This window comes from Gambusia affinis, linkage group LG06 (genome assembly GCF_019740435.1).
Source record: "Gambusia affinis linkage group LG06, SWU_Gaff_1.0, whole genome shotgun sequence".
Lineage (NCBI taxonomy): Eukaryota > Metazoa > Chordata > Actinopteri > Cyprinodontiformes > Poeciliidae > Gambusia > Gambusia affinis.
In genome coordinates, this window is record NC_057873.1 from 2,709,752 (window position 1) to 2,725,868 (window position 16,117).

Here is a 16,117-nt window from a genome sequence, read left to right on the forward strand (position 1 = left end):
TCTCAGAATCAGTTTCAAATATGAACTTTTAAGACAGAACATAGCAATTTAAGGACAAACCCGTTTGCAAAGCTGCAGCTAAATGATGAAGCACACGATTTATTAATTAATCTGTATTTATTCTGTGCAAATAATGATGTAAAATCCACATTCATAACTTAAAATGATGAAAACATAAATTAATTTGCCTCTTACTGCCAAAAAAGTGTTGAAATATCTTTGCATAAATCATTAATCAATACAACCAACACAAGAAGAGCTGATAAACACTTTCAGTGAAGTGTTTACTGAAGACTGACTCATCCTCTCCTCACACACAAACTTTACAGCTGCTGAAAATGTGTGTAAAACTGAGAGGAAATTAGGTTGGTGGAAGAAAGGAGGGGTTTGTTTTCACTGGGGTGTGGGTGGTGTGTGTGCAGGGCTGTGATGAGGAAATACCCCACAACTTTACTCTGGTGGAGAAAAGGAGGAGGGGGGAGATTCATGATCAGATTCATAAAGGGTTAATTTATTGGCTGCTGATATACAAAATGAGCAAAAATTATGAAAGTCAAACATTTTATCCCAGTTTTTTGTTCAAATTGCCTGTGAGAGAGAGAAAGGGAAGGAGAGACAGCAGCATCCTGCGTGGGAGCATGTCAGCACTTGTAATAAAGGAGAACCGGAAGTTAGATCACATCACTTCACAATAAAAGCGTCTGCACGTAGACAATAACGTGAAACATTGCTGCTGAGCAATAAATAAATTGGCCTAATTCTCTTCAGTCTATGGTTTTTCTGCTTGAATACAGATTAAATGTTGCTTTTGTGATACTTTTCTCCATTTTTAAATGTTTGAATCTATATCTTTTTGGTTTATAAAATTTTGCTTCAGCGTAGGAAAAATGTACGTTTAAAAACAGGAACAGAGTGTTTTTTCTGTCATTTTTATTCAGCCTTTAATAACTGAAACTTACAGTGTACTATTAATACATGCTTTAAAAAGTGTTTTATGGCAATTAATTTCAACTTAAATGTCTTTTTACATACCTCTTTTTCTTAGAATACACATTCTAATTAATTAAGAAATAAACAAATTACTGGTTTGAGCATAAGTGAAGACTTACAATCAGTTATTCAAAGTAAATTTACTGGTCAAACATATAATTAATTACTTATGATGCCAAACTCTACATGTTTAGAAGTAATGAAGCAGCAATAAATTGATTAATGAATAAAAACTATTTTTTTAGTTGGGGGAAAATACATATTTGAAAGAAACAACATAAACAAATAAATAAATATTCTCATTATAGAATTGCAACTGGTCTTGGTCATAAGTAAACATAATAAACAGAAAACAAACAAATAAATTACATTCTATTCAAATCAATTCAACTTCAATTTAGATTAAACCACATAAAGAATAAAAATTTGAAAAAAATAATTCCCCAGTAGAAATCACAGTGAAACATAAAAACAACAAAAAAAGGGGAGAGGAAAAAAATCTATACTGTAATTTACATATTTAAAATTGAGCGATAAATAGATAAATAAATAAATAATAAATACATGGATTATTTGATTATTTATTTATTAATGAGTACTCATTAATGAGTACTCATTAATAAATAAATAATCAAATAAGTAATTAAACAAACTTATTCAACCGTAATAATTCATTTAGGATTAAAACACTTTATTTAAGACCAGTTTAATCTATTTTTAAAATAAATGATTAGCACTACCTACTTCAAATAAATTTATAATAAGCAGATAAGTCAACAAATAAATAAATTGGGGTAATTAGTTATTTTATGTGGCGTATTTCCTCTTCGCGCTACAGTTAGCCTCTGCTAGCTAGCATTAACTCCTACGTAATAGGCGGAAGCATTTTATTTTGATAGGGTAAACGTGGAAGCAGCTCGCGGCACCGCCGTTGTTTTCTATTTTGACAGCAGCCTTAAAGCGGTGGAGCAGCAGACCCAAACATCAGACCGATCTCAGCGCTGCACCGGTATCTCTCCGCGTCTGGATGGGTCAACTGACATCGAAACACCCGCAATCCCGGAGCTCGTGACACGGAATGACGACTCGGTTTCCCGCCAACAGCCTGGACTCTACTTCCATGTTCTGATCTGAATCCTGGGCTGGATCTTCTGGAACATTCAGTTATCTCGAATGTCCACCTTTTCCCCACCGCAACATCCGCAGACCACATCACCACGGATCCCGTTCAGCAAGTAAGTGGATGGAGGCTGAAGTTGAGACTCTGACAGCACAATGTTGCGTCATCTCTGCAGAACGTTCGAAGAAAACGCGCCGTCAGCGTAATCTGTTTTAATATTAATCTAATTCTTCTTCTGAATAATCAATCTGGAGATCCAGATATTAAAATCAAGTTTGCTGCTGGTCAGTGCGTTGATGATGTCGTCGCTTTGTCAGACATGTCCAGACATGCCGGGTCAAAAAAGGGACAAAAACTTCTAAATATGCGCTGTTCAAAATAAATATTTACAATTAAACTGCACGTGAAAGTAGTAAATATACATACAGCATATATTCTTCAATAATCAAATAAAATGTCATTTTGAAAAATGTTTTTTTTTTATATAAACAGTTTTAATAAACAGGACATTAATTTTACGTTTCATCGCAGTTTTTTTCAGCTTCAGAAATAATAAAAATAATAACTTATGAGTTTTCTCCATTTAATCAACCTGTGCGTGCACCCTCGTGCACGTATTTGTTTACAAACACAAGTCTCGTGCTCAGGCAGACGGCGCATGTGCTGCCACCTGGCGGTGAACTATTGACTTGAGGTTAGCAGGTGAAGGTGAACGGAAAATGAATCTAGAAATAGATTAGTGAATTTAACTCTCACTTCTAACATATGTATGATACAGTTTTGTTTTTAATCATAATCTTAACTTATTTTACAATTTTAACTAACATTTAGGTTGTTTGATTATATATATTTTTTTACTTCTAATTAATGTTCAACTTTATTTTCATTTCAGTTTGTTCACTTAATGTTTCTCTACTTATATTTTAGCTCTGTACTTTGTTTATTTTTCTCAATTAAATTAATTAATTAATTTTTTTAAAGACTATGAACATTGTTGGCTAAATTACCTTTTGGCTAAATACCCTGTTGAAGTTAGGTTTCATTATTTCTGCATTTTGCATGTAATGCACCAGCTATATGCTATTTATTAACTCCAGATGTGCTTAATACTTAAATTCAGAGAAAAAATATTTGTCAAGTAAGTTATTTGTGTAAAATTAAAAAATAAGTTGGTCTGATAAGCTATTCTAAAACAAAAACTGTCTGATTTTAATGATAACTGATTGGCTTTGAAAGGAAATTTGTTTTGCTGAGGTTTCATAATCCATTTTATTTATTGTTTTGTTTATTTATTTCAAAGATCATCCAGTTACCAGTGTTAAGTGTACTTTAGAAATTCAGTTTTTATTGCTTTTTGAGAGGATATACTCGCATTATTGTGCTTTTATCATTATATTAGGTTAAAATGGTCTAAAAACGATTCTATTTTCATGTATCAAAATAATTTCTGTGACTATTTATTGGTTGGCAAAATTTGTTATGATGACAGGCCAATTCTACACAACCAGAGTAGATCAGATAAATATCAACCTGAATCATCAGTTGGTGTTAGAAGCTGGAGTAAAATCTGCATTTACGTCTTTTCTGGACCATTTAGGTTCCCGTTGAGATGGCCCGAGCAGAAACCATCGAGTCTGCCGGAGAAAATGGAGGCGGACGAAACGGCCTGCTGTCTCTGCACAATACCTGCCGCATGGAGCTACCCCAACCAATCCACAACCGACCAGGCCCGCGGACTGAACCCAGCGTCCACAGCATCCCCGCCCACAGGGAACCACTACCGGGCCTCTACCTGCCAAACCAGCTGCCTTACACTCACCCAGAGGGCCACCAGCAGGCGTCGGCTTTATCGCAGACGCCTTCCTGTCGTCTGGAAACCAGCCGGAGAACAGCTAGTAGTGATTCACCGAGAGAACCAGGTAAGAAACTGGTAATTACTCCAAACCACAAAAACCAGGTCTGTCAGGCTTGTTCAGTCTAGAAAAATGTTTAAAAAACAGTTGGACGGAACTCAATAAATCAATAACTACTTATATCGCCATAGAAACGTGATCAATATCAATTGATAATACGTCTGATAGAACAGGTGTAGGCAGAGGAAAGACATTAGCCACTCAACTTCTCACAGCTAGCTAAGCTAGGTTGGTGGAATAAACTAAGTCACTGGTTACCTAGCAACAACCTGCTGGGTAAGAAGCAGTTTCAAGTTCCCCTGGCCCCCTCCCAACGTTCGTTACCTAGCAACAACCTTCTGAGTAATTTACAGCAGCAGTTTAAGGTTTTGTGTCATAACTGCTTAAAAATAAAAAACAACAACATGGAGTGAAAACTGGATAAAACAGGAAACGTCACTCCACCAGTTTGGCTGTATTTCAAATATTTAAAGCAAAAAAACTAATCGATAATGATCAATCAACTGAAACAAACACTTATATTGTGTTACGATTTTCAGCCATATTGTCCAGCCCTAAACCGAACCCAAACCAATAATAGTAATTACATCTGTAACAAGCTGTTGTCGTATCTGAAGTATGTGGATTAGTTTTGACTAACAGGAAAGGCAGGAAAGCGAAACTGGTTTCAGAGCATGCTGTTTATGCTTGAAAGTGGGGATGTGTAGAGTAGTTATGAGCAGCAGGTATGTTGATATGACTTAAAGTTTTATGACGATATTCTGTAGTTCTATTATAAGTAGGCTTGTTGCAATAAATTAATTAACCGCATGATAAATTAAAACAAACTCAATAATTTCCATTTGCATGATTTGTTTTTTTTTTCTCTCTTTCTACCAAAAAGTGGACGATAAAAGTTTTCAGTTTGGTGTTTTTGTTTCAACTAGCTCTTGTTCTGAAGGACAATCTTGTTTACAGAGACTCCATAACTCATTTTATTGTTTTTTTTATTTAGGATATTTAAAATGTCTTCCATGTTAAATGTTCATTAGAATGTGCTCTTGCTTTGTTATTATCCCATTATTACAAATATATTACTTGGAAAGGGTCTCAAAATGACAATATTATCATTTGTTGCAATAACTCCGGGGGAAATTTATTATCCAGGAAAATTTGTTATTTTAACAACCCTAATTATGACAATGGTGAAAGTGATAAGAACTAATTATTACTTTTTTCTAGATAACTGTATGACACAGCATTCATAGTCCCGTAAACACAAATAATGGTCTTGAAAAACATTCCTAGTTGTAATACGCTTCATATGTGTGTCATACACTTATATGACACACATATTTTCAAATTAATTGCTATCTACTAATGGCACAAAAACTAAATTTCCCAATTGCGGTGTTTCTATTGAATAAGAAATGCAATTATAATCACTTGAGAATAAAATTTTTCACGCGATAAGTAATTAAAAAGATGCTGCACCATCATTCTCATACCACTTCCTGTCGCCTTCTTGTTTGTGGTTTCCGCCAGTAGTAACATCCTGTGGTTGATCATCTGACTCGTGTTTCCATTGCAGTTTTGAAGAATAAACTGCTTCAAAACCAATGTAAACACAGCTATTCTAACATATCTCAGATTAATGGCTTCACTCCCTCCATAAAGGTTAGTCTCTGAAGTAAAAACCTGCAAATATTAACTACTCCAAAGAAACCCAAACAACTCTCCCTTTAAGTGTAACCTTTGACCTAAACGGTGAACACTGTTACAGTGTTGGGAAGTATCAGGCGTGACTGAAGCACAGAGGACAGTTTGACTTTTGGACCTCCACCCTACAGTAAATATGAGCGTTATCAGTTAGCAGGACCGTATCGGTTATGTGGGAGTCGCACGCTGGTGTTTGTTTGGGTTGGATGATGATGATGATGATGATGATGATGATGAAGTGTCTTGCGGTTAGTTGTCAGAGGACAAATACTGCAAAAACACAAAATCTATTTTTTGTATTTAAGTATTTTTTGTCTTGTTTCCAGTGAATATAAAATTTAAAAGCAACTTTTCACCAAATAGGAGCTTTTTGTGAGTCAACAATTAAAATTATAGAGTGCAACTTTCACTGACAGTTCATTTCACTTAGAAAATGGTAAAAATGTGAAATAATATACGAGTGTAGCAAATACCTTTTCATTAATAATAAGGATTTACTTTAAACAAGCTCCGATATCTTCCTGAAGTTAGCTGTGTTTTATTTTAAGTGTAATGTGTATCTGCACTGGAAATTAGACTAAAATACTTGGTAAGATTTCGTGTTTTTGCAGTGCATATGCAGAATGGACAGCCGTTATGAAGCTACAGACCAGTTTGGTTTGCATAACAGCATCCGTCAGGCGTGAGGACTGACGTGTGCAGTTGGTAATTAAAATGTCAATAATCTGAAGGGAGACTCTTATTTGGTTATGATGGGAAAGGACGGTTGGTGTTTGGTTGTCTCGGGGCCATGGTGCAGGGAGAGATTTTTAACAATGTAAACAGAGAGTGAGCACCGCCCCCCTCAGCTGTGGGTCAGCTGTGCAGAGAGGCATGTTCAGACTTGTCCTATGCAACCTGACAGGAATAAAGAAATCTGCTACACTTCCTTGAGCTTCAGCAAGTCAACTAGTCAGACTGCATTTCTCCAACCAATCAGGCTCAGAAAAGTTATCAAAGAATACAATAATGGAAGGTATTTCCTAATTTGTGTTCAAATGTGTGAGTAAATCTAGTTTACTTTTTTTGAAAAAAGAAAGAAATGTCAAAGATTTTGTTTAAAGAAACAGTATTCTGTTATTTTCTGTTTTTGCTGTTAGGAAAAGGGAAAATATTTCTACCAATACTTGAATTTGTGTCGCCACATTGCAAAAACACAAAATGTTTCCAAATATTCTTGGTCTAGTTTCTAGTGTAAATATCTCAGTGCACTAAAAATAAGACAAAATGTACAAGTAACTTTTCTTAATTCCTGAAAGTTGATGAAAAAGTTGCAGTTCAACTAGGAGATTATTTCCTTTACCACATGGAAAAAATGTTTTAAAATATACATTTTCATTACTGCTTAATCGTGATACTGAAACAATGTTGAGTCTACCAAAACAGTCAGAGACACTAACAGCTTTAATGCAAATCAATCAGCTGCTAACGTTAGCATGCTAACACTAATGCTCTCTCTCTGTTAAACATCTTTTTGATAGCTTAAATCTAAAGTGACTAATACTACTAGTTTTCAGATACGTTCACATAAGTGAGGCTGAAGTCTTTGTTTATGTAACTGAATAAAGTGCAACAAGGAATTTAAGATATTAATCCACATTAAAATCTGCCTTCAGTTTGATGAAGATGAAATATTACATCAGAAAGTAAATTATTCTGTTTGTTGCTTCTCATTGGTTCCACGTTCGGTTGGTGTTTGATTTATTAGATTTTTAACTGTCCACATAATAAAACAAGCAGTCACCCATACATTTTCTTCTCTATTTTTTGTATCATTTTGTTTTTTGTCAATGAGCCCCACCCAGCAGACATCATGTGTCTCTTATCTGACTGGTCTGGGGTCTCTGAGTTCCCTTGTCGCTCCATCAAGCAGGCAGGTTCATCCGAAACCCCGCCTCTTTTCCTCTAATTCGTCCTATCAGAGCTCAGCCCCCTTGCGCTCTCCTCCAATCACACGCAGACGTCTCCGTGAGTCAGAGTTACCTTGGCAACAAGCCAGGGTTTTCCTGTTTATTTGGGGTTTTATTTGCCTCTGCCTTCTTTTTTGCCCCTTCTTCGTCTCCCTGGATCGTTCGTAATCTTCCCAACAAAGCGGATGACGTCTTTAAAACAAAAAAACAAAAAAAAAAGGAAGCAAAAGGGTGGACAAAGTAAAAAAAAAAAATATGCTGGAGATCAAAATGTGCAGAGTGTTTAGTTTGGAGCGACTGCTGATCAAAAACAAAAATCTTAAGAAGCTGGATCTGAAAAATAAAAATTTTGGAAAATAAAACCTCTAAAGTAGAAACAAGAAGTAAAATTGTATGTTTGGGGTAGTCCTGCCACAATACCAAATTTTAATGGATCATAAAATTAGGGCTGCAACTGACGATTATTTCTGACGATTAATCAGATAGAAAATATTCTGCATATTTTTAATTCAACCACTGAAGCCTTTTTATACAATGTTAGAAATGCATTAGAAGATGCAAATAAACTAGTCCAGTAATTTTAAAAAAAGAAAATGAACATGATATTCCCTGGCATGCAGGAACAAAACATTCCTTTAATGAATTTGAAGCAGTAAATTAAAACACTACTTAATCAATTGACCTTCTTTTGTCTGTTTTCCCCAGTTAATGATTAATTAATCACTAAACTAAACACTAATTTATTCCAATAATTGATTAATCACGATTAATCAGATTAATCATTTCAGCTCTGGATAAATTGTCCAAGAAATTCCAGCAATAAACAATAACATTGTCATCTTGACACCATTTGTGACTAATATAATAAAGATAATGACATAAATGCAGGTGCAGATAAAATGTTTCACACTGGACTGGAAATCATTTCAAATATGAAACAAACAAACAAAACAATCAAAACAACAATGAGTTTTAAAAAGTGGATTATGAAGTTTCGGTAACCAAAATAACACTTAAAGAAAATAATAATCATTCAGCTTCGACAGGGAAAAATGTCCGGCAGTCCAAACTCACTTCGTCATACTGGACGTCCAAGTGGAAATGATTGTGCTCATTTGATTTTATCCTGTGATTAATTGATTTATTGCAAGTTTAGTTTGGGGTCAATAAAAATGCTTAAAATAATAAAACATGGTCAATTTAAAAAAGAAAACATAAGTAGACACGGTTTCATGTGACAGTAAAATCCCCATTATGGTTGTGCTGCTTAATTACTGTCCTTAAAAATGTTCATCCTGTAGCATAAAGAACATATTTCCTCTTACAAAACTACATTTCCTCCAGCAGGTTTGTTTATGTGACCAGACAAAAGGTTGAGAAACCTGTTAAACAAACAAAACAAATACAACAAAAACACATAAATAGCAGAAGTTAACAAACCAGACTTATTAAGCAGATTAAAAGATTACGCTCCCAAATTCCATGAAGAGGAAAATAAGTCACAGTCAGGCTCCTTAAGAACCGTTTGTGGATTTGTGAGAACTAAATAACCCCACAGAGGAAGAACATGAGTCAGCTGGTGAGTCCCAACAGTCACTGTTTCATATCTGCCTCACATTTCAACCCCATTTGAATTTACAGTATGATGCAAATCACTACGAATGTATTTTTGTAACGATTAATCGGATCCGTCGTGATTAATTGATTATTGAAATCGATTAGTCGTCACAATAAGTGATAGAATAAAGTTGTTAATAAAACTGCAGCATTATTAATGCTTCAACTTTGTTTTTTTAATGAAAAAAGATGACTGACTTATATTTTGTTGTAATGTTGACTTGAATTCAAAGTCATAATAAATAGAAGCTGCGATTTATGTCAATCAAAATGGCCGCCTTGACCTCACTACGGAAACCAAAGGAGTCCTTTTTTCAGATCTCCAAAAAATGAAATCTTCATAAAACCAAAAATTTGATGAAAGTGATTAATCCCCCAGCTGCAGTGTTTCAGTTTATCGTCTACACTTCATGAAGAGTCTTTCTAAATACGGCTGATTCATCACAGATTTGAGCAAAGAAGAGCACCAGGACGCCTCGAGGCGGCAGGGTCCTCTCCCCGACCTGCTTCCCCAGAACGAGCACTCGTCCTGGGACTCGCCGCCCCAGCTGCTGGGCGTCGGCGGAGAGGCGGCGCAGCAGCTGGACGTCATCAGGGTGGCCAGCCAGCTCAGGATGATTGGGGACCAACTCAACGCCATGATCCTCCACAGAGCGGTAGGTTTCATTTGAACCCAGAATATGAGCGTAAAGTTTCCTTATTGCTCTTGAACGCACCACGGTTGCACTGATTTTTCCTTTCCTGCAAGCAGACAAATATCTCCACAGGCTAGTTTGTCTCTGCTTGGGTAAACGTTGAGTTTGTATTTTTGTTTCTGTGGAAACAGATTTGTGGGAGTCGATCAATTTATTTTGCTCAGTGTTTTATTTTTTATTTCTTGTTTTTGTTTCACAAAAATCCATGTTTTCAAAGTTCAGAAAGTGCTCCATATTCAAACTGCATAGTTTTCTAATAAAAGGAAAATATTACATACTTACGCCTAATACAAAAACTATCAAATACATTTTTCTCATTGTTTGACGTTAAATGAAACTAACCATTTTTGTTTTAGGTTAGTTGGAATAACCAGTATTATTCTGTTTGCTAAGCGTCAGAAAAGCACTTTTGATTTAACAGTCATTGTCAAACATTAAACTATTTTAATATGTTTTTCTTACGTTTTTCCTAACAAAATTTTTTTTATTACAGTATGATGTCAACTCTGCTATAGACAGCAAAGGGAGAAAAAGATTCTAACAGAGTAAATTAATTTTATTTCATTACATAAGCTGTATTAATACACTAACACTTCTATTGGAGATATTTAAAAATACACAAAAACTGAAAGAATAAAACATTTATTTATTATACTGGGAACACTGGCCACAGGCAGGGCTTCAGTCTGCTGGTCTCACTGGGAGAAGTCCAGTGACCTCTGAGACGTCCTGGTACACAGGCTGAAGTCCAGGAAAAAGAGAAATTATCTAAAAGTGTAATAGAAGTTACATATATTTTTTTCTTCACATTCAGAAAAAAGACATTTTCAGCATGTTGGGGCTCTGACTCGTAGCATCTTTGTAGCATAGCTAAATGCTGACATTGTGAAGCTGAGCTGTGAAACAGAAGAACAGCTCCAGCTCTGATCCTGACTGACCTTTCCTCAGAATCCCCTGGTTTTTAATGCACCTCCCCTCTAACAGCGGTTTATCATCAACTCCCATTAGATAACAGTATGAAAATGTTAGCTACGCTAACAATCAGTGGTTACTTCGGGCCAATTTAGCTACATAGGTAATGTAATTCTGTAATTCTGCTCTTTCATCCTTACCTGTGAAAGGTAATGCCAATGAATCCGGTTTGTTTTGTAAAACGGTTCAAACCAGTCCACACCGCACAGGACTAGAGCGATCGGAGCGTTCTACTGAACAAAACGTAACGCAGAACTCGGCACTCAATGAGATGTCTACGTATTCATGTCATTGGGGGTGGGGGTGGGGGTGGAAACTTCTTGCTCCCCAGCTGGTGGTTGCTAGGTAACCAAAGAGTGAGTGAGTTAGTTGATTCCACCAACCAAGCTTAGTTAACCATGAGAGGTTGAGCAGCTAAAGCCTTTCCTCTGCATTCATACTGATTATTGAATGTTTTATCTATTGATATTGATTAAGTCTCTATTGTAATATATATTTTTACTGATTTGTTGTTATTTTAAACATCATCATGGAAATTGCTGGATTTCCTTTTGTTGAATTAGTGTTTTGGTCTGTAGCAAAACACTAAATTTTACTATATGTTAGTTTCCTAGAATTCTATTAAAAGACTATTTACAACATGGCACATAATAGCGATTTGAAACTGTCTTTTTGTGATTATTTTGTATTGTTTTTATCTCTAAAGTCTTGCTGGAAAACTTTGACAGTTTTCAGTGGAAATGCTTGAATTTTACTGCGGTAAAAGAGTTCAAAACCTGGAAAATCTTTCAATTTCAAATTTGCCTTCCTGTTCTATCTGCTTTGCTTTTCCTCTTTTTGTTTTTTTTATTTGCATCTTTCTCAATAACTTAATTCTCCTCACAAAACAACAACCAATTAACTTTTGTCACAACAGAGAGCAATTTTAGCAGGTTTTACGGTAAAACTAAAGGCAGTATTGTAGCATTCAGTCTCTGGTTTCCCTCCGGCTGCCTGTCTGTTGTTATTTCCTTATCTCTCTCCTCCCTCCCTCTCTTTTCTTGCTGTTTTCGATCGCGTGCGGAGTTGCCGCTCGCCCTCCTCCTCCCGCCTTGTGCACATAAACAAAGCTGACGTCACCCTCGCTCGGCTCTCGCTTCACCCGCCGCGCCCGGCTCGCCTCTCTCACTGTCTGCTGGGGAAAATAATGAAAACTTGTGTGCAGCTTCTCTTTTTTTCTTTTTTCTAAACAAGCGGCTTGAAAGAAAAGAAAGGAATCTGTTAGCGGGGCGGTCAAACCTGCTCTGCTCCCATCTCCGAACCCGGGATCAACCAGCTCATTTTAATAATGAGCTGGTTGGGAATGAAACTTCCCAGTTCATACACAAACTGGTAAGTTTCATATCAGTTTGGGTATGAAACTTATTCATTGTTGCTGCAAAGTACACAGAAACAAGTAAACAAACAAAACCATCCTAAATCCTGCAGTTGTTTTTCTGCTCTGACCCAGATCCCCGACATAAAGTTTCTCAAGGAAGGAATAAAAGAAATTCCAAAGAATTGGAAGCAAATTTTACTTTTTGTGACAAAATGAGCCTAAAGATAAATTTCAAACTTTGACACAAAGATAAAACTGGTTTTCCTGTCATTTTAGAGTCAATTTCATAAAAAATTTGACTGACTGAATGGAAAGTTTGAAGAACTATTTCAGTGCACTATGTTTAATTGGGTTGTTTTGATCAGTTTAGTAAATATTTTCAGGTCTGCTTCCACTGACTCAAAGTTCAACAACATAAAATGATCAGATGTAATCAGCCCTCCACACCAAAGAAATGCAAAAGCAGCTGGAGGTCGAGTTTTAAAATGGTGGACACTCTTCTGTGAATGCGCCAGTAGCGGAGTTAATTTTTTATTTAGCACTAAAAGTCAGAAGTTTGATGACATATCAGACCTAAATAAAAAGTGTCTCCTGGTAACTGCATAAATTTGTATCTGCGTTCTATTTTTCTAGAGTGTGTTTTCTGTGGTCTGACGTTGCGTCTCTCTGTCTCGCAGCACATCGCCCCCCAGTGGCAGGACTGGAGAGAGGTCTGCCGGGGATTCCTGAACTTTATCGCCCAGTCACTCAGCACTCTCTACCGGCTGACGTAGAGCTACGATCCGGATCTTTTCCTGCGTTCTGGGCCAAGACGTTCTGTTGCTAAAGGCTCGCCAGACTGTCAATCGCCTCATAGATCAGATCGGACTGTTAGAACCGGACCTTTCCAGTCAGTCAGCACCGCTACACACTGCAGCCGCTGGACTGGACGGATGGACTTCCTGTTTATTTTGTAAAATATATATATATTTTTTTGTTTTTGTTCTGTCTCGGGGGACCAGGTCTTGACGTGGGTCAAACTTTGGTTTTTGTGGTGCTGAGAACATTCACACTGAATAAACACAAAACTCTACTGAGTATTTTCATGTAAATATCTTAGCATACTAACTTAAGACAAGAACAACTTACAAGTAACTTTTCTACAACATATAGGAACTTATTTAAGTCATTAGTTCCTCAATATTGATTTAAAAAAATGCTAGTTCTTCTCTCAAATTATTGACTTGTGTCAAGACCAGCGGAACTAGAGCTGGGTTGCTAAGTAACGGAGTAGGCCTGCCTGGGGTTGCTAAGTAACGGAGTAGGCCTGCCTGGGGTTGCTAGGTAACGGCGCAGTGCCTGTTGATAGTGAAATAATCCGCTTGTGGAACAAGTACTTTTTCGGCAATATTAAGAAATTACCGACTTATAAAAAGTTTATTTTAAGTTAATTTGTCTTATTTCAATTTTACTATGATATTTGCAGTAAAAGCTAGACTAAAATACTTGGCAAGATTTTGTGCTTTTGCAGTGTACCGGAGTAATTTGTAGCACGAAGGACACAAAAACTTGAAGTATTCATTTTAATAAGTTATTCTTTAACAAAGGTTGAAATCTCAGAATAAACCACTTTATTTACAAAAAGATATTCTTCAACCACATGTTTAAAACACAAAATCTTATCAAGTATTTTTTATTTTTGTTCTACTTTCTTGTGAAAATATCCTAGCACTCAAAACTAACTTACAAGTAACTTTTTAGCCAGATGTAGGAGCTTGTTTTAAGTTAATAATTCTTTAATACTGATTTTAAAAAATACAAGCTCCATCAGCAGATTTTCATTTATAACATGGGAAAAATATTTTGTCATAAGTGAAACTAGAACCTTTCATTGACTTAAAATAAGCTCCTATATCTTGCTGAAAAGTTACTAGTAAGTTAGTTTTGTCTTATTATATTTGCACTAGAAACTTGGTAATATTTTGTGTTTTTGCAGTGCAGCTGTGAAATCAGCCTTCACAAGCATTAAATTTCCCTTTAACTACACCGTTTTTCACTCTGCAACCCATGTTCCCATTTTAAAAATCAAAGAAACTGTGAAAGTGGACGCTGAGGTTGCATTTGCAGGGAATGTTTGGGTGCAAATCCACTTTGGGGCGAAGCACGGACCTGCTTCTCTTCGCCACTTCGACGTGCCTTCCTGCCTCCAGGTTCACCTGCAACACGACGACAATCAGCGTCGTTTTGAGTCACAGAACCTGAGAGCGATTTGCATTAAATTAAAATGTCCCTCAGTTCTGACTGGCAGGTTGTTTACAGTGTTCATGCAATTTACTGTAAATAGTTTATTTTGAAGATGAATTTAAGTTATCCAAGAAGCAGATGGAATTTAAGATGACTTGTTTTGTTGTTTTTCTTATTCCCAAGTGGATTTGAGAAGGTATTTAACGAGCAGCTGGAAGAAAATTTGAATTCTTGTAAACATGACCCCACTTTTTTTCTTTTTTCTACTGTGTTATTATTTTTGATTGAAGCAGAAGAGAAAACGTGTAATTTATTTTGGAAAAATCTGTAGCATTTTTATTTGTTTTCTATGATGATGTATTTATTTTTCTACCAACTGAGACTCAAAAGGTTTGAGCTGCTGTCGCACACACTGGCGATGGAGAAATCACTTTCAGATTTGGAAAATTAGTTGCACAAAAATAAAACGATAGAGAAAAAGCTTTGACATTGGGATGTTCCAGCTTTGAAAGGTACTGAAAAAGAAAAAGAGGTAGAAATCAGGCGTCGCAGCTTTAAGAATGACTGAAAACAAATCAGGTTTTGCTGTAAATTGGACTTTCCGGTTCTGAACGGGTTAAAAGGTTTCATGTATGTACTGTAGCATACTCCACGTAGAGGGTTCACGTTTACTGGAATATTTAAACTTTTAATTCAGGAATATCCACCGTTTCTCACTCATTTGTTGGGTTTTTTTAGATGTGGACCAAGCCTGCTCTTTTCCTGAAATCAGATTTCATCATTAGAGAGGAAAAGAAGAAAATGAGCACTTCTTGATTTGATACCGTTTATCCAACAGTTGAACAAACAAAGTTGTATTTTGCCGTTTTTCAGCTTTTTTCTATTGTAAAATTTCTACATGGATTTTGTACTTTTTCTTTTTTATACAATAAAGATAAGAATTTAAAAAAAAAATTTTTTTGGTGTTTTACTTTTAATCAGTTAGTTTTATATCAAGTTTATTTGTAAAGCACATTTCAGCAAAAATGCAGCTCAAAATACTTTATATCAAATAACATAAAACAATAACCAATTATGAAACAAGTAGTAAATATTACATTTTGTCAAACGCTGTCATCAAAATTTATCTAGGTTTTTCAGTTCTCAGTTTTTATGAATCAAATCAGCTCTAAATAGGTGCCGTTTTAGTCGTGTTTTAAAGGAACTCCGTGTTTTGGCTGTTTTGCAGTTTTCCGGAAGTTTGTTCCAGATTTGTGGTGCATAGATGCTGAATGATGCTTCTCCATGTTTGGTTTTTTAGGCATACGTGTTAAGACATTGTATGACTAAGGTTAAATGCATAAATGATCTTTCTGGACATTAGTTGTAATGCTGGAAATGTTGTTCAGGTGACAGAAGGCCGACTTTGTAACCATTTTTATGTGGCTTTGAATGTTCATGGTTTTCTATAATGTTCTTCATGTTATGTACCATCGTCTCAGAGAGTCCAGAGTTGTCCCTAGAGCAGAACCCGCCTTCTTCATCAGGTTTTTGAGCTTTTTTAGTTCCCGGGTCTGATGCTGCTACACCAACAGTTACTAGAA

The 16,117-nt window shown here is 36.0% G+C and overlaps 1 protein-coding gene across 2 annotated transcripts; it reads left to right on the top strand.

Annotated features, from left to right (window-relative positions):
• The first annotated feature begins 1,810 nt into the window (after positions 1–1,810).
• LOC122832915 lies at positions 1,811–15,488 on the top strand. Of its 2 annotated transcripts, none has more exons than XM_044120150.1 (4): positions 1,811–2,225; positions 3,708–4,029; positions 9,735–9,943; positions 10,476–11,227. In XM_044120150.1, exons 2-4 carry the CDS (start codon positions 3,720–3,722, stop codon positions 10,521–10,523), a joined length of 567 nt encoding a protein of 188 aa, XP_043976085.1. In that variant the 5' UTR covers positions 1,811–2,225; positions 3,708–3,719; the 3' UTR covers positions 10,524–11,227. The 2 variants fall into 2 exon arrangements, with proteins under 2 accessions (XP_043976085.1, XP_043976084.1); XM_044120149.1 differs by lacking the exon at positions 10,476–11,227 and adding an exon at positions 12,989–15,488 and having other exon boundaries at positions 1,819–2,225.
• The last annotated feature ends 629 nt before the right edge of the window (positions 15,489–16,117 follow it).